The sequence below is a fragment of the Cajanus cajan genome, chromosome 4 (genome assembly GCF_000230855.2).
Source record: "Cajanus cajan strain Asha chromosome 4, NIPB_CcT2T_4, whole genome shotgun sequence".
NCBI lineage: Eukaryota > Viridiplantae > Streptophyta > Magnoliopsida > Fabales > Fabaceae > Cajanus > Cajanus cajan.
The window spans coordinates 73,998,801-74,021,671 of NC_138520.1; the positions used below are offsets into that span (position 1 = coordinate 73,998,801).

The following is a 22,871-nucleotide window of genomic DNA, read 5'->3' on the forward strand; positions in this document are numbered from 1 at the left end:
TTTTGTAAAAAATTCGTAAAAGGTTTCTGTAAATTTTTTATTGAAAAAAATTCATAAAAAATTTCTACAAATATTTGTTTTGAGAATATTCATAAAAAAAATAATATTTTTCTAGTGATTTCACCTTATAAAATATGTATGTTGCTCCCAATTCTACATTTAATTTGAAGGGAATTGAATATACGGTGATCATAAGTAATTATGGACATTATGAAATTAAATCCATGATATCTTTTTATCAGCCTGGTATTTTAGACAACTTAATTGCCTTCAATTGGACAGGTTTTTGATTGATAGTTTGATACTAAAACTGTAAAATAGAGATTTTACAACAAGTATTTACATTGATTTATTAATTACCGATGTAAAAGGAATGCAACACATTTTTATAAATAAGTAGACATTTTACAAGTAATCATTGTTACAATAATTGATATAGAATGTCAGTTACCCATATCGGTTAATTTTAAGCTTAATTGTATTTTTTGTTTTTACATATATTCTATTATTTCATGAATTTTGCTACTCAATATTTGAATTTGCGCATCTTTCTACTCAATTTTAAAAATTTTACATACTTTATTTACCTATTAATCAGTTAACTGTTTAATATTATTAATTGATCACTAATATAAGATTTTAATTACTAATATATTAATTATTAATATAACATATTATATCACATCATTAATCAAACATCCAAAGTAGACATATAAAAATGGATTACATTATTAAGTATCAGAGCATACACACAACATATTGTTTACATAATTAAGGCGTTCATCAAACCGATATATGAAATAATAACATCATATTTTTTAAAAAAGAAATTGATTAATAATTAAGCAATTTCAATTCTCCAAACACATACAAGAATTTTGACTGCTTGTACTTTGGTGAGGATGACGCTAATGTATTTCTTTTTGTCAGGAATTTCCCGTAGCTGCTTTGAGTATCATCTGAAATGCACTTTGCATGCAATACTTCAATCTCTGTTCATCTATGAAGTCTTTTTCCGTTTTAAGGGTAACTCTAAGCACTCCCACGTAGCTCATAATTGAAATGGCAAGACTCTGCAAACCATAGAATTAAACGATGTTTAAATAGAGATCATACATATGATTTCTCCACAACTAAATCTTCGGGGTAATTAAAAAACTTGCCTTAAAAGCAAATAAATGAGAAAGTCTTCCAAAATGTCTTTTTATTTTTTGTTTTTTCTATTATTTATAAAATAAAGAAATTAAGATATTCAATTTATGTAACAATATTATTTTATTTCTTTCATTTTAAAAAAATTATCAAATTAATAAATATTTATTAAAAATGAAAATTGTACCCTTATTTCTTTTTTATTTTTTTTGTTTCCCTCGAACACATCCCACTATTACCACTTCTTCTCACATGATTAATCACGTAAAATTGAATAAATTTTTCAATATACTTTTATAAGAGAAGAAAATAAGAAAAAAATTAAAACAAATATCCTTATAAACTAAGTTAAAAACAAATTTTTGAAAAAGTTGATATTAAAGAATTTTACAAATTAATTTATGAATAAATTAATTTTAATTTTTGAATTTTTATTTTATTTTTCTCTCACAGAACTACTTTTGAAAATTATTTAAACAATTAGTTCTTAATTAGGATACCTCAGGTCCACCGGCTAATGTGAAGTACAAGCCTTTCACAGGATGATTAGCTAAAGACATTTGTTGCATCGGTCCAACCAAGCTTGAAATCACTGCACTTGAATTCGTCACTGTCCCTCGAAGGTGTTTAGCTACTGCCTACAACAACATTATAACCAACTTTGTTGTAGCATTCTGATTGAAGTTCTTAATTAAATACACTATTTTTGAAGCAAACCTAAAAGTTAAATGAACAAAAACACTGACGGAAATCAAGATAAATCAGTTTAACTAAATTAATTAAGGTACCAACCTCTTGTCCTCTGAACTTACTCTCCATGTCCAAAAGTGTCCCAGTGAGGGCAACCGCCAAAGATTGTTTCTTTCTCTTGATTTCATTATGAGAGTCCCAAATAAAATCTAGAGGGTTTGAAATTTTGTTTTGATTCAATTTGGGTATTGGTACATGCAAGAAGGAAATCTTATTCCCCCATAGACCCTTGGCTTTAGTGTTGAGCATGTCATTTATTGATTGGTAACCTTCGATGTTTCTCGTATTCAATAAGACCAACGCAGTGGAGTCTGCCGTCATTGACTTCAAGTCCATGTCTTGCATATATAACCGAGTCCCATAGAAGACGATTCCGGTTATCACATCGTTTATAGTCTGCCATTAGAGAGAATCATGCAAGGAAGATAATTAATTAATCTGATGTCAAAGCATACCAAGAAAAGATCTTTACATTATTAATTCAAAGTTGTGCTTAATTATAAAAACACTTTTCATTACTGAGGGTTTAATAATAAACATGGTTGTATTATTTTTCTAAACTTTCAAGCATTTATAGATTTCAAGTGCAAATCATATTTTTAATGCAATATTGCCAAGTACGTGGACAACTCTTTTAGCGCTCTCTCTCTATATATAATGTTATATAAAAATTATTCAAATCAATTTGTAAATGAGATGTAAAATTAACTGCATGAAGTTAATGGGAGAAATTGTTTATTGTATACATCACCTTGGACTTATAAAAGAGAAGAAAAAAATGTGAAAAGTGCACTCCATTTTTGGTGGAAAAGTTGGAAAAAAAATAGAAAAACTGATATATATATATATATATATATATATATATATAACTAATGTCATGAGAGATAAAGAGAAAGATACAAAGAAAATAGTGTTGTAAGAAAAGTTGCATGTACAAATGAATATAATAACTACTTTAAAAATAGATGAGTATGTTCTTTTCCATAATGTAATTTAGTGTTATATGGTGTCAAGTTAGATATAAAGCTCGACAACAAACTAACCAAGTTCCTACTACCACCGTCACAATTTGAAAAAAATATTATTTCTTGGACACATGTACATTTATGCATTGTAAAAAGTAGGTGCTCTAACATAGATAGGCAAAGCAAAAAGTTGAAAGCGAGAAAGAAAATTTCAAGAATAAAAGAATTTCATCGTACCACTCCCAACCTGGACTTGATTTCCTTGACATGATCAATGGAGAAGTCCATATTTGTTATGGAAATTGGGCGAAACTCGGTTCCTTCATCTCCGGACCTTATTGGTGTTTTATCATCACTAATGATGCTACTCTTCAATATACTCCATCCAAAATCTGAGACAGTGTTGAAGGCAGAGGACAACATCCAAGAAAATCTTCTCCAAAAGCTTTTGGTTGATGATTCTGGCTTTGATGGTCTTAGAGAAGGAAAGGACAAGGGAAGAGAGGGATCATCAGCTCTTTGTAGACAAGAAAGAAGTGCACCAACTAGAGAATAACCATCTCCAAGTGCATGGTGAAGCTTAAATATTACACTGCTAGATGCATCATTTGTGGGGTAATTGATAATGTGAATTTCCCATAAAGGTCTGCTTTGTGATAATTGCTCCATTGCTATGCTTGATAAGTAATCATGAAAATGTTTGTCATATGATTCCACTGTTTTGCCTGAGGGGAATATGGGAAAGTGGACATGGTCTTTCAAATTCACATCAACTTGCTTCCATCGTTTCTCTCCATCTTTATCTTGGATCTGGTTTCATACATTTGAACAATGCCAATCAGACTTCATAAATTAATGATCAAGCTTGGTATACTTACGAGATGTTGAGTAAACAAAGAAAAAATTAAAGCAAAATTATAATGCAAACTATTAATAGCCTTGTGGAATTACAAAATTTGTGTTTTATATATCTTAAATTATATCATCTCGCTATATATAGTATTCTTATGCAGATAATCGTGATATTAAAACAAATATAACAATATATATTAAAAACTAGTTGCTCTAATGAAAATTGAACTCGATCTCTTTATTTAATGTTTTAATTTTGAGTTTCATGAATAAAATGTTATTTGAAAGGAAAATTTCACTAAAAATGATATTTAAATTTTTTATCCGAAATTAACCAATGACAAAGTTGTTAATATTATGATTAGTAAAAAAAAACTTAGATAAAGTATAGATCTTGATTGAATATAAGTTAAAAATAATTTTAAGAATTTTTTTTATTAAAAATAAATTATATTTTTCAATTAAAAAACTCTTAAAGACTTCAAAATTTATATCCAAATAAACTTATAATGAAAAAAGCTAAAAAGAGAGGAATAACCATGACGGAGGAGAAGCGTGGATTGATGGGAATGAAAACATCTTTAATAAGAGCCAAGGTTTGCAAGTCATGTATTGGAACTTCAAACTCTAAAACTCCAATTATGTATATGCATAACACAGAGCTGTTGAAGTATTGTCCCATAGGACTAACTGGTTCTGCTTGCTCTTCTTTAAGGTGTTCCATATGGTGCTATATATTTTTGTTTCACGTTCAGAGAGAGATGAAAGGTATAATTCAGAAACCACAGAAATATTATGACCTGAGAATGAGATATAAGAGGGGATATATGGAACCATATATATAGTAAATATATTAGAGAGAAAAATTTAAATAAACTATAGGGTGAGAAATAAACACACATACACACGATAGAAACGTGCTAACGATACCTTGCTACAGTAATATGTAATTTACCTTTAAAATTGAACAAGTGGTTTTACTTTGATAAGAACACGGCAGGGCAAGAGTGACCGATCAACGACAGCCACCAGAAATTTAGCTCAAATTGAGAATATTAAAAGGTTAAGAGAATCTTATTTTTTTTAAAAGGGAATGATAATGAGTAACCTCAAGAAGATTTTTTTCTTAATGTAAAATGAGTTGTTAATACATCATGATTTTGAATGAATTTCCACCAAATTTTTCAATAGCAATTTCTATTTGTTATAATTTTTTAATGGGTGGCCTTAAGATACTTATTAGCACGCCTTTTTCTTCTTCATTAATTACTGTATTATGTTATTCCAAATAATTAGTAGGACAAAAAATTAAGTGTAAAAGCTTAAATATTTTAATATTGTTAATTAATCAAAATTAAACATTAATATAATTAACTTCCTATTACTAAAATGAAATTATAACTTTAATTAAATAATTATTAGAAACTTATAGATAGTATATATATATATATAATAGTATTCATTATATTTTAATGTAATTTTTTTTAAAATAATAAAATGTGAGAAATATGTACACATACTACAAGAAATATGACATACAGTTACATACAAAATATGTCACTTTAGGTACAATATTTATAAATATTATTTATTTGATATATAATTACACACAATTTTAATATTAATTTTAAATAAAATTTAATAATAAATTATATAATAAACTATGATCTATACTTATATTTTTTAATAATATATTATATTTATTATACAGACAAAGTAATTTTTAATGACAATTTTTAAAACATTATAAGATGTATGACAATTACAATAATAATTTTCATGTAATAACATATTAATATTAGTTGTTCGCTTAAACAAATAGGTGTAGCAACATTTAAGAGAAAATATATTATAGTAATTTTCCTGAAATATATACTACAATTTTCATTGACTTCAGTTAACAATTTACGGTGGTTTTTTTTTTGTTTTGTTTTTTTTTAACTCTTAAAACATCTGGCAGGTTTTTAAAAGTCAAAATATATAGTATTTGCGTATTGCTTTTCATATATTCTATAAAGCAGTTTGAATGATTTAAGCGAAAAGGAAAATTAATATACTTTGAAAATGGCTCTAATTGGTAGTTTAAACTAAAGAGACGCTGTGCTAGGTTCACCAATCGCCACCGAAGATCGCTGGCTGACCGTATCGAATGTATATTTGTCCAATATGTTTGTCAGTACACGACCGTCATTTATTACAAGTTACGACAGATATTTGCTCATAAATTTAAGTATTCAACTTTAGAATTGTTCAAGATGAAAACGACAGAGTCAGCTTGGTTAGATGATCCTCTTTTCTGATATAGTATGCGCCTGGATCCCATTTTAAAAATCATTTACACTAAACAAGAAAGAAACGAAGAGAAAAAAAAAACAAAAAACAAAAAGGTTAGAAAAGAATAAATTAATGAAAATTGTTTAATTATAAAAAAGTAGTTAAGCGTTTATATAAATTAGTTTAATATATTTTGAACTATTATGGAAAACATCCGCTATCAGAGCCTGATTAGAAATCATTCAAAGTATAATTTTAAAAATAATTATTAAGTATATAGTCAATACATTTTAATTTTACTATCATCACATCTTAACATATATATAATCGATCATCTGTATTTGGATCATAGAATAAATAATTTTTATATTGGCAATACATAATTAAATTAGTTTGAGAAATCTGCTGGACCCACCATTTTAGGCCATTCGTCATCAACCGAACAGGCTTACTGAAAATCAAGAATAGCCAAAAATCAACATTTATACATTAACAATAAAAAACTGGAAGGAAGAATAACATTCATGAGATTAAAAAATAAAGTTCATGCCTGCAGAGAGACTCTTGAATTCTCTAATACCATCATATGATTCGCCTTTTACATATACTGCAAAAACTGTGGGTATTTTTCATCTATGAATAAAAAACAACTAAAATAGATCGAATGTATAAAAAAAAAAGAAGAAAAAGATAGAACGCGATATTAAATTAAACCTAAGTTCGATTTAACTTGCCGGTAAGGTGCAGAGAATTGCATATAAAAGGCCATAACTTACAAGCTTTTGTGACAATAGAAATTAGTATATTTGTAGCTTACAAATAAGTATAAAAGATTTCATCTGGTTTTGTACTGCTTTTTGTGAGGAAAACAGAAAGTGTTCAACAAGAGAAGGTAAAAAGATGGGCAGAAAACAACGGGTTTGGTAGTTTAATGCAAAAATCAGGACCATGATGTACTGCATGAAGAAAGCTAAGAAAGTATTTCTGTTGATTATTATAGTGTATAGTTTAGAAATTTTGATAAAACATCTTATAGTTTTTACGAAATATTAAATTATTATTTTTATTTATCTCTATTAAAAATTGAGTTTTTTTTTCCTCAAATTTTAAATTCTTTGTAATTGATATATATTATTTTTATTAGTATTAATAAATAAGTTTTGATATAGAATAATATCTCTATCTTTCTCATGAAATTTTAATATTATATAAGAAAGATAAATTTGATAAATCATAATTTTATTATATAAATTTTATAAAATTAATTAATATACTTGTTTACATTAGTTTGTATACTTTGGTTAAAAATATTTTATAATAAAAATTAAAGGAAGTATAATATTTTTAAGGATGAGATTAATCCGATCCCTATTATTTTTTGTATAGAATAGACCACACGAAGACAACGCATTATTCGAGCTGTATAGGAGTAGCGTAGACAATAACCACCCGATCACTGTTATGTCAACGCATTGTCATTAACGTTCCCTTTTCGCCTGCTTGTTATTTCCTAATCTCACTCATACTCTCAGCACACGTAATTACTACTATCAATATGATCTGATATATAGTTCTAAATGTCATCAGTGAGCTGAGAACGGTTTTGCTTACAGATGTAATGGTGACAGAGTCGGGTTTTGAAAGGGAAAAAAAAAATCCAAATCAAGTGGAATAATGCAATGGACAGTGGTTCACTCTAGGGTTGTTGATCAAATGATGATAAAATCATTTATCAAAACAAGAACTCGTATATAACCTTTCTAAAAGAAGGAACTTGATTATGTGTACATATGAAGCAGGATTCGGTCAATCTAATCTGAACATTACATATAAATTAAATAAATACAGTTTAGAAATACCAAACTTAAATCAAGGTATGTTTTATTTTATAGATCTCAAAATTAATAATATAAATATGATTTATGTCAAGCTGTATTGATTAAATCAAGAAATTCTTCTATTAATGTATAATTGTTTTAAAGAACATAAAAGAATGTGGAATACCACCTAATCACATTTGATATGACCAGAAAAACTACGTTTAAATAGGTGTTGCACCAATAAAAAATTGATATATTATTTAAAATATTTACTTGTATTTTTATCCTTTTTTTTACATTATTATATTTGACCTAATTTTAATTTCAGATTAGGAGAATTTCTTTTCCATCTAAAATACATCAATTTCATAAAACCTTCTTAAACTTGATTCTTAATCAATATTGTCAAGAATAATTTAGGTAGATTAAATCAATTAACAAGAAAAAAAACAATATTCTTGTCGATTGTTCATATGAAATGTACTACTTCATATTTTCTATGTGTTTTGATGAAAATTTGGTTGGTCACACTGTTCATTTGTGTAACCAAGTTTTTGTATATGAACACATGTATTACTTGCCATAGTTGTGGGTTAAGTGGTTGATATATTTATAATTACATGCAAAAAGATAGAAATTAATTAATATGTGTTAAGTCTCAATTTTACTTCTTTTTGGACAAGGCTTAATGAGCAATTCCACTCATTCTTTGAACCATTGCAATATAATTGTTCTCTTTTTGGTTCATTTTGTGTACAGATATAACTAACCCAAATTTAGCTAACAATACTTTAATACACCTCATTTTTTGTGCAGGTATTGAGCTAGAGAATTGAGGATTGAAGACCTTAGGATTGGAAATCTAAGGAGCTAAGGAACAGAGCAGAGTGGCTGCGCCGGGCGTAAGATGACCCGCGTCGGGCTTCAGCAGAACAGAGTGTCTTACCTCTGCAAGTGACACCTGCGCCGGGTGCGAGACTACACGCGCCGGGCGCTATCGAGGCAGAGAGTAGCTCAAACTCTCTGGAAGACATTGCGCCGGGCGCAAAAGGAAATTGCGCCGGGCGTGTCCTGAGGCAGATAGTGCTCAACTTCTCTGGAAGGCCCCGCGCCGGGCGAGAAGACTTACGCGCCGGGCGCGAAACCCTAATCTGATCTCCCCAAGCTCGTATTTGAAGCCATTTTGAGGGTTTCTCCCTCATTCATGCAGGGGCGCCTCCTTGGAGCTGTAGAAGGAATTCTCAGAGCTTGGGAACGTTCATGTGTGGATCTTTCCTTCGGTTCTTCACTTCTCCTTTCATCTCTATTTTGTATTTACCCTCATTGTTGAGTGGTTCCACCCATTTTTGTGGGGTTAGATGTAACCAACGAATTCTAGTGTAATCCTTACGTTTTCAATGATATATATATGTTGCTCATTCATTGTTGTGTACGTTTCTATGTTTAATGTTTGCTTTGGATTGATCACCCTTTGCATGATTTAAGGTTCCATTGAGTATTGGGAAATACCATTGAAACTAGTTCTGGAACATATGCCTAGTGGAGATTGTATCTAGGGATAGAGCTTGACCCATTAGTAGTCTTAAACCCTAGCCCGTAATGCGGGTGTAGATATTGGGTACTCAAGGGATTGATATTCAATGTCCGCACCTAGGCTCTTTCTCTAAGGGATTAGGTTTGAGTAAACTTATAGGTTGACTAAGCAATGTATGTAACAAGAGATTAAGGATTCATTAGTCTGACGTTTGGTGAAATCTAACCCCCACAACCTCACAAAATCATTATACCATCTCTAACCTTTTCCACTCACAAACCAATATTTATTTATAGCTTTCATTCCAATAGTCACAACTTTGAATTCACATGACAAACTATGAAATTGGAATTATTCTTTAGTCACGAATAGTCAATAAATGCTTATTTTACCTTCTAATCCTTGTGAATACGATATTTTTACTACTTGAACGGCCGGTATACTTGCCGTGTTTGAGACCGTTAACAAAACAAAAGTAATTTAAAGCGATAACAAAAGTAATTTTAACGGAAATCTCAACAATATGCAACCTGATTTAAGTGAACAAAAAACTGATAAATTAAAGCTTGAAATCTCATCAGAAAAAAAATGTACATGACAAGTTGTATGCAGAAAGATAGGACATCTTTTTCGACAAGATTTCAAGATAGAGTAATGTAATTATTAATATTTATTTTTTCTCTCCCTAATCTAGTGATAAAAATAAGGATAAATTGAGTAATGTAAAAAAGATAAAAATATAAGTGAATATTTTAAATGATGTGTTAATTTTTTATTGGTAGGACATCAATTGAGATATGAGACACAATGATGAGACATATGATTTGAGTATCATTAAACTATGTTAGATCTTATTTCAAATTTTCAACAAATTAAAAATTTAATTTCAAATTAAGACTAGTTGGAGAAGACAAGTCTTAAACACCTCTAATTATGATTAATTGTTGAATGGAAAAGAAATCTTCGTATCTTAGTGCTTAGATTCTTCATGCTATAAATTAACCTTTACGCGAACAAACTTAATTTATAATACATATTAATTATATATGGGATGCTGGAATATCATATTAGCTTATGATGTTGACAAATTATATATATGTGTCGCTTAAAATGTTAGGTCACCTATTATTAATTTCTCCAAATAAAATAAGTTGGCTGCGTCATTTACGAGTGTTTTGAGATATTAATTTTAAGGACGTTCTTCATATAGCATAATCAATGGAAGAGGATCATGTTGGAATATGAGATTCGAAAAAGTGGAGGAAATATGAGCGTTGTTGATTATAACTTTATCTTGATTTGTAAATTAAATGGTGAAGCATGTGCTTGGTTTAACCAAGTTAAAAAAGTTGCAAATGTATAAAGAAAACGAATTAATAAAGGGAGGAAACAGAGAACATGGACACGAGTGTATGTCAAGGTTGGGTGAGGAAGATGCAAATTCATGTCCTGATCATGGATCTGTGTGTAACCTGCACGAAAAGAAACTTTACGTGTACATTAACCGCAAGAAAAGGAAACGCGGTGGTTTTGTGAAATTGGGGAGTTGCATGGCATAGGCAAATGCAAAAGGTGGATATATTGACTTTTTTTCAAAAGAAAGTGTATCTCTCTTTCCCCACTTGTCAAGTAAAATTAAAGTTTAACTATGCTTTTACTCTTTAAAATTTGTGATAATTATTTTTATGTTGTCATTTAAGTTTAATATTTATATTTTTAGCCATTTCAAATTTAAAAATATATTTAAATAAAACATATGTTTTTAATTCTCAAAGTATAAAAAATATTATTTTAGTTCTTTAAATTTAAAATTTATCTTTCTAGAGTCTGTTAATTCTTGACACAAGTCTCTCACGAGTATTATGACAAATATTATACTCAACACTGTCTAACAATAATCTCGAGTCTTCCATAATATTATCCTGTCTCACTATAGACATTATATGCATATTTATCATAGAGCAATTTGGAGATATTTTTGGAAAGAGAAATAGATGAGTTTAAAAGAATAGATTAAGAAAGTTGGGTATTAGAGTCTTCAATATTTTATGAGAATCTCTCTTATTGGCCCTCCATATATCATTCATACTATATGTACCCCCTTCTAAAACTCGGTTAGACTTTTAAATTTTAGAAAAAAAATATATACTCCAAATTTAAGGTGTACTAAAATATATAATTAAACCTAAAATTAATTTACAAGATGATTTCAACTTAGGATATAACAAAAAAAAAATATATATTATGAAAAAAATTTGTACATCCAAAAAAGAAGAAGGTTGACATACACTGATATGCATAGTTAAGTAAAAAAGCTTTGAGGGCATGCATGGTACCAGTTCCAAGGGGCTTGCTTAGGCTTGCTTAAAGCCAAAGGGACGAACTATATGATTGCTTCATATGAATGTCCTCAGTGATAAAACCATGCAAGAAAACACTTTTGACATCTTTGTAATTGACAATCCGTCCACGGAAAATTGTTGACACGTTACAAAGTTGAGCTATAGAGTGTATGTTTGGAAATCTGTTTACTTTTCACATGTTCTTGAGCAAGAAATCAAGAAACAACATTTTGTTGCTTTAGCAATAATGTCTTGTGTGATTATGGAGGAATGAGAAATTGATAAATAAAGTGGAGAAAGTGAAAATAGAAGAGTGAAAATAGAAGAGTGAAAATAAGTGAAATTGTTTGGTAAAAAAAAATAAGATGGTTGAAAATTAAAAAGTAGTGAGTTTTACTTTCTTGTTTATATAGATTTATTTATTTTTTATTTTCTCCTTTATATATACCTTATTTCTCATATATTTCTCTTCAATCAAACAATTAAATTTTTACCTTATTTCTTACTTATTTTTACTTACTTTTTATTTCTATTTATTCTATTTCTTACTTATTTCTTTCTCAGGTGATTTTTTTCTTTATGCACATATAATCATAAGTGTTATATATATATATATATATATATATATATATATATATATTCATTGTTCGATAATCCTGATTGATTCATGTCATAGGACACTCTAATAGACCTACGTTACAACACTCAAGCAAGTCTTTGGCGAATTGACAAGTTGTAGCCCATGGGTCCTAGAACTTTTAATGCCTTGTTTGGTACATAGAGAAAAAATGGGTAAGAAATAGGGTAAAGAGAGTGAAAAATAAGAGAGCAGAAATAAGTGAAGTTATTTGGTTAAAGAAAAATATAGTAGAGAGAAATTAAAAGGTGGTCAGTCTTACATTCTTATTTATTTTTATTTATTTATTTCTCTCTCCTTCATGTTATATGTATCTTATTTCTCACACATTTCTCATATATTTCTCTTCGACCAAACAACCAAATTTTTACTCTATTTTTTACCCATTTCTTTTCACTTTTTATTTCTTTTTACTCTATTTCTCACATATTTTTTTTTTGTCTCTACCAAATACAAGTTAAGCGTCCATATGACAAGAAGGATAAGGGCGTGAGATTCATGATAAAGATTGCTTATTCTTTTTCACTTTTTTTAGTCATAGTATTGGTGTGAAATATTTACTGTTGAAAAGTGTGATTAATCTTTGTTAAAGACAGTACATATAAAATGAATATTCTCCTCCAACATATATATATATATTGTATTCCATATCTAGTCCAAGATTTGGTTAAAGGATATAAGTCACTACTATTTATGTCAACCAATAATAATTTCTCACACTTGTATATAAGGGTGACAAAGTGGACTACAACTTGTGGGTAGGCATGTTAGTTCGTGGGCAAGCCAAATGACACAGTAAGATAAATTGACCCACCAACTAATTCAATTGTTAAATATTATTTTTAATTTACGGTGTGACTTCTAAAGATACATATAATGTTCTTGTAATGGAATATGATGATTGATTTGTATTTTGTTTTAATTTCTAAAATTTTCTTTTATGAACAAATTACGACCAAATTATTGACATGAGAAAAAATTTAGTGAGTAAAAGTGAACATTAATAAAAATTTAAAGATTAAATTAATAAAAAAATTATTTAAAGATAAAAATAAAAATAAAAAAATTGAAGAATTAAAAATATATTTAATCTTTAGACTTAAATATGTTTAAACTATATCGAATTAACTCGATTTTTAAATTGCTACTTTTAAAAAAAAAAAATTGTTTAAATTATGCAACTAATATTTTTTTTTTCAATTTAGTATCTGACTTTAGTTTCCTCGATTAAATGATGACATCGCAAACAGATTGTCACGCATCACTCAACAGTGTATGTCATGTCAGCACACATTGCCACCTCATTCTCTACGTAAATTGCCACATCATATTTGAAATTTTTAAAAAAAATTAATTTCTCAAACCCCCTTCATTCTCCTCCGCAGCGCCTCCTCCAGTCACGACAACGCCGCCTCACCGTCCCCGTCGCCGCCGCGCTCATGAAAATCGCCCATATTCTTCCATGACAACCTCTCTCTCTCTCTGCTTCCACAAAACGTCGTAAGATTCAGGTCTTCTCCAAAGAGCTTCCTCTCTCCTTGGAACTGGTCACTTAAGGTAACCCAACAACCTAGAAGACCATGCCCTTTTCTTGTTTTGGCATGAGGATCATAAAGTTTCTTCCTTTCTTTTCTGGGTTTCTTTTCTCAGGGTGTTTTTGTTTTCTGGGGTTTTTTTTTCCTTGTAGCCATTGAAACTTCCAGAGGGCGAGGGCGAGGGCGGCGAGGGCGGCGAGGGCGAGGAGGATGCCCCCCCTGCCCCCCTCTATGAGGAGGAACTGGCGTCGACGCCGCAGTGGCAGGCAATTTCCTAGTCGGTGGCGTGCCAGACGGAGAGGAGCTTGGAGGCGAGGGCGGCGGGGCCTGACATGCGACGATGGTCGTTGCGGAGCTTCACGAAGAGGAAAATTAGGAAGTGTTGGCCGCGGCGAAGGAGGCCCTGCGCGGTGACTTCGACGTTGCGCTCAAGGAGGTCAGCGAGCGCGGCGGGGTCTTCATGAGCATGGCGGCGACGGCAACAGCGAGGCGGCGCTGCCGCGGTTGGAGGAGGCGTTGCAGAGGAGAATGAGGGGGTTTTGGGAAACTAATTCTTAAAAAAATTTCAAATATGACGTAACAATGTACGTGGAAAATGAGGTGGTCATGTGTGCTGACATGGCATACACCGTTGGGAAATGACATGACAGTCCATTTGTCACGTCATCATTTAACAGAGGAAACTAATGTTAAGTACTAAATTAAAAAAAATAGGCTAAAACCATATTTTGGTCCCTTATAATCTTTTTTTGTTTCAATGTAGTCCCTTATTAATTTTTGGTCTCAATTTGGTCCCAAACTAATTAATTGATTTCAATTTAGTCCCAAATAAATTAATTGGTTTCAATGTGGGACTTCTGTCTGAATTTCTTTAACGGAGTTAAATGTTGCATAGGTGGATGTCACGTGAATGCATAGGTGGATGCCACGTAGATGCTACGTGGATCCCAATTTTTTGAAAACACCTGGAACTAGAACGGGCCGTTCTAAAACCAGAACGGGTCGTTCTGGTTGCACTTTTGATGTGTTAATTTTGCAACTGAAACGGGCCATTCCAGATGCGAAAATTAACACACCACCAGTGCAGTAGAATGGGCCGTTCTGAAAATAGAACGGGCCGTTTTGAAATCAGAACGGCCCGTTCCAAAACTGAGAATAACATATTCTTTGCTTGATTGTGTTTTTGATCGCTCAAGTATTATAATTATGCAATTTTGATCCCTAAGATTTTAATTGAGTAATTTCAGTCTTTAAAATATTTTAGTTGTGTAATTTTAGTCTCACAATTTTTAATTGAACAATTTTAATCTCTCAAATATCATAATTGTGCAATTTTAGTCTTTCTCATTAAAAATTTAATAATTTTAAAATTTTAATATATATATATATATATAATGTTTTAAAACTATATAATTGTTTACTTATTTAAATTAACGTATATTATAATTTTTTTTAATGTATTAAATGATATATATTTATTATTATTTTTTAATGGGAGAAACTAAAATCGTACTATTATGATATTCGAGGGACTAAAATTGTTCAATTAAAAATTGAAGGACCAAAATCGCCCAATTGTAATTCTTTAAGGACTAAAATTACCCAATTAAAATCTTGTAGATCAAAACTGCACAATTGTAATACTTGAGGGATAAAAAATGCAATTAAACCAATATTCTTTATTAATTTTATTAAAAAATATAATAATTTTGAAAAATATTTTTTTATGGTAAAAATTTTAACATTACTTATTTTTATAAAATACAATTGTCTTATAAATAGAGTAATAATTTTTTCTTTTTCTCTTTCTGTTTGAAGAAATATTTAAGTATCACTTTATAATTTTTTGTAATTTATTTAAAATTAGAGGAATAAAATGATAAAAATTAATAAGATAAACATAATAAAATAAAATATATAAAAAATATTAATATATTTATTATATTAGATATAACAACATAATTAAAATATAATTAATAATATATATTTTATGAAATTATTAATATTTTATATATATAAAAAATGAAACCAGAACGGCCCGTTCTGAAACCGGAACGGGCCGTTCTGGTTGCACTCTTAGTGTGTTAATGTTGCACCTGGAACGGGCCGTTCCGGATGCAAAATTAACACACCAAAAGTGCAACCAGAACGGCCCGTTCCGATTTCAGAATGGGCCGTTCTGGGTCCAGGTGTTTTCAACAAAATTTTCATCCACGTGGCATCCACGTATGCATCCACGTGACCAAAATTTAATTCCGTTTAAATAATTTGGATGGAAGTCTCACATTGAAACCAATTAATTAATTTGGGACTAAATTGAAACTAATTAATTAGTTTAAGACCAAATTGAAACAAAAAATTAATGAGGGACTACATTGAAACAAAAAAAGATTATAAGGGACCAAAATAAGTATTTAGCCAAAAAAATATATATTAGTCAGGTAATTTAAAAAAAAAATTTTAAAGTAGTAATTTGAAAATCGAGTTAATTTGAGGTAGTTAGTTTAAATATATTTAAGCCTAATCTTTAATTTTTAAACATAAATATATGATATATTAACATGTAATGATATATATTATTTATAATAAATCAACGATACATGAGTTAGGAAAAATAATGCATTATAAATTAATAAACAAACAATAAATTTATTGTTGAGGAGACAATAGCAACTGGTATTGTTGAGGCTAGATTTTTCAACAACATATTTTTTCCCCCAAATTAACTATATAAAAATTATAAATAAATAGAAATCTACCGCTCTAAGAATTCCATCCTCACCTTTGCTCAAACCCATTCTCCAACAATGTGTCTTCAAGGGCAATTTCAACAAACTGGGAGTAAGGGAACATGTTCATGTTCCAAAACTGGCGAACAGAACAAACCAAATACAATAATTACTACTACTGTTAAGCCATTAAACCACCCTTCTTGTTCTTCTGCTATCAATATTTTCAACGGTCGATCATATACACAGCAACCAATCAATCGAAAACACAGAAAGTGTAAATGGATGAGTTAGTTTCTGAACTACTGTTAGTTATCTTTTTGTTTTCTGTTACTAGTAACCATGTAACAACAGTTACTATGTATCGTGACTATCATATAGAATCATTCAATTGAGTTCAGTATTCATAATTTTCTCTCCATAACTTTTATTCTCTTCTCTCTTCCCTCCTCTACTGCTTATATACATTTAGAAAGAAACCGTGAAAAAATCTCCGACTCACACAACATGGTCCAAACTTAACAAAAAAGTATAATAAATGTAAGCAATCTTCTGGTTCGTTGTTTCCTTGAAACTCCTTATGATCTCTAAACTTCTTGTGGCCCCTCCGAAACATCATCATCAGTGACAAAAATTTCTAAAATGAAACGCGTTAGTCAAAGCAGACGGCGGAAAAATTAATGCATGCATTCAATTTGCCAAAGTTGATCAAGTCAACCAATGCCGTGACAATGACAATAGCAGTCAATGGGGCAAAGAGTTGAATTTAATGTTATGTTATGGCTGTTGCAGTCTGATAAGTTTATAAATGAGGAACTTCTCATTCATTCATGAATAATAATCAATATAAAAACATGGTAGTAGTAACAAAGTTGTAACCACTTTGAATTATCTTATCCAAAAAAGAGTACAGAAGAATTAAAATATAAATTCAAAATATAGATAATATCAAACTAATCTAAACATAACAAACTAATGATATAATCAAACTGATAACAAACTAATGATAATATCTCCATTATCCCTCCTCAAGTTGGAGAGTGAAGATCATGAACTCCCAACTTGGATAATAGTTCATGAAAAAGTTTGCATCCTAATGCCTTTGTGAATATATCTGCAAGTTGTTGCCTTGTGGGCAAGTAAGTTGCAACAATTGTATCAGCTTGTATATGTTCTCTAATAAAATGACAATCAATCTCAATGTGCTTAGTCCTCTCATGAAAAACTGGATTTGCTGCTATGTGAATCGCAGACTGATTATCACAAAACAATGTTGTGGGACCTTGACAAGGAACTTGAAGTTCACGTAACAAACCTCTTAACCAAATAATTTCACTAGTAGCATGTGCCATTGCCCTATATTCAGCCTCACTGGAGGATCTTGAAATAGTAGTTTGTTTCTTCGTTTTCCATGATATGGGTACTGAGCCTAGCTTGACAATATAACCAGAAATGGACCGCCTTGTAGTGGGACAAGAGGCCCAATCCGAATCACAAAAATCTTCGAGCTGCAAATTATTGTTGACGAGTATCATGATACCTTGTCCTGGTGATGATTTCAAGTAACGAAGAATGCATGTTGCTGCCTCCCAATGTGGCATAAAAATAAACATGTGTTTCCATATGAGAGCTCAAGGCCAAGGAAATATTTAAGTTTCCCAAGATCTTTCATGTGCAAGCATTTACTGAGATAGTCTTTGAAACTAGCACATGTACCAAGATCATTGCTAGCAATGATTAAGTCATCCACGTAAACCAGTGTGGCAAGAAAAACATTCCCAGAAATGTATGTGAACAGGCTATGATCAGAATGACATTGTTGGAAACCATACCGTATCAATGCCCGTGACAATTTTGTATACCAACTCCTTGATGCTTGTTTTAATCCGTATATGGACTTCCTTAAGCGACACACATGTTTGGTATTGGTGACTGCATATCTGGGAGGAATTGCCATATAGACTTCTTCATATTACTCCCCATGAAGGAATGCATTGCTAACATCCATTTGATGTAGTTGCCAACCTTTGGTTGCTACTACTGTTAATAAACAACGCACTGTTTTCATTTTTGCAACTGGAGTGAAAGTCTTTGTAAAGTCCTCACCCTCAACTTGAGTGTATCCTTTAGCAATGAGGTGTGCTTTATATTTATCTATCTCATCGTTTGCCTTATACTTAATTTTATATACCCATTTACATCCAACCAGCTTCTTGCCTTGTGGAAGTGCTTCCAAAGTCCAAGTCTGGTTTGCTTCTAGTGCTTGTATTTCTTGAGCCATGGCCTCATGCCATTCTGGATGCTTTACAGCTTGAGAAAAATTTCTAGGCTCATCATGAGATATGATGGCAGAAAGAAAAGCCTTGTGTGATGAGGAAAAATTATCATAACTAATATATTGTGCAATAGGATAAGGCAACCCTCACCTTACAAACCGATTTTGTAGGGTTGAGTTAGGCTTAATCTACTATTCTAAGATGCTATCAGAGCTATTCTAGATTCTTAAAAATGGGTCACCCACCATTCATTGATACATGCACCATGGGCATGGGGGTGTATTCAAGTCTCGCCAATCCTAGACATTAAAAAGGACCACCTACCATTTATCCACGTACCAAGTCCAATAATGCTGGATGTGAGGGGGGTGTATTGAGAAAAACCCAAGTCCCACGTCGACTAGAGATTAGGCAATTAAATAGTATATAAGTGAAAAGTAACTCTCACCTTACTAGTCGATTTTGTAAGATTGAGTTAGACTTAATCTACTATTCTAAGATAGTCTAGCTGGGGAGTTAGAATAAAAGAGTGACCAACTATGGTAGTCCTCCCAGAACATAATAAAAGTTTAGTTTCTGATAAATCTCAGAAGCTCATATATAGCTCAGTATAAATATTTTGGTATGCAAAGGATACGATGCAGTTTTTTGTTTCTAATTTCCATGGCCCCACTTTTGTCATGTGTGGTATGGTTATTATGGGGATTGTATTGGAGATAGAAGCTGGATCTGCACCACTGCAGCTTCAATTGGAATCAAATGCTATAATCAATAGTAGATGGTGGAATGGGTCGAAGTCAAATCCAAAGAATATCTGTTCGTGGGAGGGTATCGTTTGCAACAAAGCTGGAAGTGTAACTAGAATCGGATATCCGTGTTATGATGCAGGGATTCAATTTGCAACACTAAACCTATCTGTTTTCATGAATTTGGAAAGGCTAGAGGTTGTCAACTGTAGACTAACAGGGACTATTCCACCTGAAATTGGTAATCTCCCCAAACTCACTCATCTTCAATTGTCCTCCAATTCTCTTCACGGTGAGATACCTCATTCACTGGGAAATCTTACCCAATTAGAGAGTCTAATCATCTTTGACACCAACATTCAAGGATCCATTCCTCAAGAATGTTTTTGCTGAAAAATCTTGCTGTATTGGATCTATCTCTCAATCAAATCAATGGGACATTGCCCATTTCACTTACAAATCTCACAAAACTAGAAGAGCTTGACATTTCTTGGAATCTCCTCAGTGGTTCCCTAACCTCTATCATCCCTAATTACCACCAGAGCTTGCATATCCAATCCGAAATTGGAAATCTTCCTAGACTCACCCATCTCGACTTTTCTGGCAATGCTTTTTATGGTAAGATACCTCCTTCACTTGGAAATCTTACCCAATTAGAGAGCCTAGCCATCTCTTACAACAAAATCGAAGGTTTCATTCCTCGTGAAGTGGTGTTCCTGAAAAATCTTACTGTCTTAGATCTATCTCACAACAGAATCTATGGGAACTTGCCCATTTCACTGACAAATCTTACCCGATTAGAGAGCCTAATCATCTCTAACAACCAGATTCAAACTTCCATTCCTCGTGAACTGGAGTTCCTGAAAAATCTCAATGACTTAGATTTATCTTTCAACAAAATCAATGGGAGCTTGCCCATCTCACTGACAAATCTTACCCGATTAGAGAGACTACTCATCTCTAACAACGAGATTCAAGGCACCATTCCCCGTGGAATGATGTTCCTGAAAAATCTTACTGTCTTAGATATTTCTCATAACAGAATCAATGGGACCTTGCCCATTTCACTCATAAATCTTACAAAATTACAATTTCTTGACATATCTCACAATCTACTTGTTGGTTCTCTAAAATCCTTGTTAGTCGGGAGCCATGCACAGCTAACTAGTCACAACCTCAGTCACCAACTCACTTATATTGATTTGTCTTACAATTCTCTTGATGGTGAGATACCTCCTTCAATGGGAAACCTTACCCAATTAGAGAGGCTAATCATCTCTAACAACGACATTCAAGGTTCCATTCCTCGTGAGTTGGTGTTGCTAAAGAGTCTTACTTCTTTAAATCTATCACACAACAGAATCAGTGGGACCTTGCCCACTTCACTTGCAAAACTCACAAAATTAGAAATGCTTGACATTTCCCACAATCAACTCAGTGGTTCCCTAAATCCCTTATTGTTAGGTGGAAGCCCAGCACAACTTATCATTATTTACCTCAGTCGCAACCTCATTAGTGGTGAAATACCAACAGAGCTTGCAGACTTGCCAGCATTAAAAGGACTGAATCTAAGCTATAATAATCTTACCGGAACGGTTCCTCAATCTCTGCAATATGTCATTCATGTGGACATTTCCTATAATTATTTGAAGGGTCTCATTCCAGATGGTGTCCCTCCTGATGCACTAGTAGGTAACAAGGGCATATGTAGTGACATTTTGGATATCCAAACCAAATTCCAATTCCAGCCTTGTTCAACTCGCGGCAACAAAGTAATCATGGCCCGTGGCAACAAAGTAAGGCTCAAACTTGTCATAATTATTTTTGTCCCCATTCTTCTAATCATGGCCCTTTTACTACTTGTGTATCTAAGATTTATTCGAGTTCCAATTAACAACAAACATGCAAAGACAACGATGACTAAGAATGTGGACTTGTTTTGTATATGGAACTTTGATGGAAGCATAGCCTATGAAGACATCATCAGAGTAACAGAAGACTTTGACATGAAATATTGTATTGGAACAGGTGCCTATGGGAGTGTTTATAAGGCACAATTATCAAGTGGCAAGATTGTTGCCCTAAAAAAACTTCATGGCTTTGAAGCAGAGATACCAGCTTTTGATGAGAGTTTCAAAAATGAAGTCAAAGTATTATCGGAAATAAAGCACCGACATGTGGTGAAGCTTTACGGATTCTGTTTGCACAAAAAAATCATGTTTTTGATCTATGAGTACATGGAGAAAGGAAGCTTGTTTTCTGTCCTTTATGATGATGTGGAAGCAATGGAATTGGATTGGAAAAAGAGGGTTAACATAATGAAAGGCACTGCACATGCTCTGTCATATCTTCATCATGACTGCACTCCTCCAGTAGTGCATAGAGACATATCAGCCAGCAATGTCTTAATTAACTCAAAGTGGGAGCCCAGTGTTGGTGACTTTGGCACAGCCCGATTCCTTAGCCTTGATTCATCCAATAGAACTATAGTTGCTGGAACCATCGGATATATAGCTCCAGGTAATTGTTCTTATCTTTCTTTTTAGTCTTCTTTTTTTGGTTCCTTTGCGATTTACCTGTGTCCTTTAGTTTATATGTTTTGATCGAGAGCATGCCTAATCCGTACATATAACAGGCAGATGAACTAGTTTATAATACTTGAGTTTATACAAATAGTATATTTTAATGTTGTTATTTTTCTATTGTTTTCCTTTTGATCTTTGAATATTTCCTTGTTGATGTTATAAATGCAGAGCTTGCATATAGTATGGTTGTGAGTGAAAAGTGTGATGTGTATAGCTTCGGAGTGGTGGCCCTTGAAATATTGGTGGGAAGGCATCCTAAAGAAATTCTGTTGTCACTTGACTCAGCTTCTAATGATCATGGCATCACATTATGTGAAGTATTAGACCAACGCCTCTCACAGCCAACAATGTCAGTTTTACTAGACATAGTTCATCTTGCCATTGTTGCATTTGCATGTTTAAATCCCAATCCTTCCTCTCGCCCAACAATGAAATGTGTTTCTCAATGTTTTCTTACTCAACTCATACCATTAAGCATTCCCTTGCGTGAAATTTCATTGCAGCAGCTCATGAGTCAAGAACTCAGGCACTATTTAAAATTGTGAACTACTGAAAGTGAAACCTGTATTTGAAGTTAGACGATATCAGCATTCAATAAAGATTTTGTAGTTGTTATTCGGGCCTATTGTTAGAAAACTTCACGAAACTCTGTTTTTATGTTAAAGTAGTGTTGG

At 31.8% G+C, this 22,871-nt stretch overlaps 2 protein-coding genes and 1 pseudogene across 2 annotated transcripts; 1 reads left to right on the forward strand and 2 right to left on the reverse strand.

The window, feature by feature from the left end:
* Positions 1-705: 705 nt before the first annotated feature.
* On the reverse strand, positions 706-4,546 carry LOC114915810 (wax ester synthase/diacylglycerol acyltransferase 3). The gene is made up of 5 exons (XM_029270790.2): positions 4,258-4,546; positions 3,105-3,677; positions 1,945-2,298; positions 1,653-1,790; positions 706-1,073 (listed from the first exon to the last, which is right to left on the reverse strand). The coding sequence occupies exons 1-5, from the start codon at positions 4,441-4,443 to the stop codon at positions 927-929; spliced, it is 1,398 nt and encodes a 465-aa protein (XP_029126623.1). The 5' UTR covers positions 4,444-4,546; the 3' UTR covers positions 706-926.
* Positions 4,547-18,562: 14,016 nt separating this feature from the next.
* LOC145957520 (putative mitochondrial protein AtMg00820 pseudogene) lies at positions 18,563-18,871 on the reverse strand (annotated as a pseudogene).
* A 546-nt stretch (positions 18,872-19,417) lies between these two features.
* On the forward strand, positions 19,418-22,814 carry LOC109796569 (uncharacterized). The gene is given in 3 exon segments (XM_083073044.1): positions 19,418-19,988; positions 19,991-22,132; positions 22,366-22,814. Coding segments are annotated over 3 exon segments (3,003 nt in total). The 5' UTR covers positions 19,418-19,504; the 3' UTR covers positions 22,743-22,814.
* Positions 22,815-22,871: the final 57 nt, after the last annotated feature.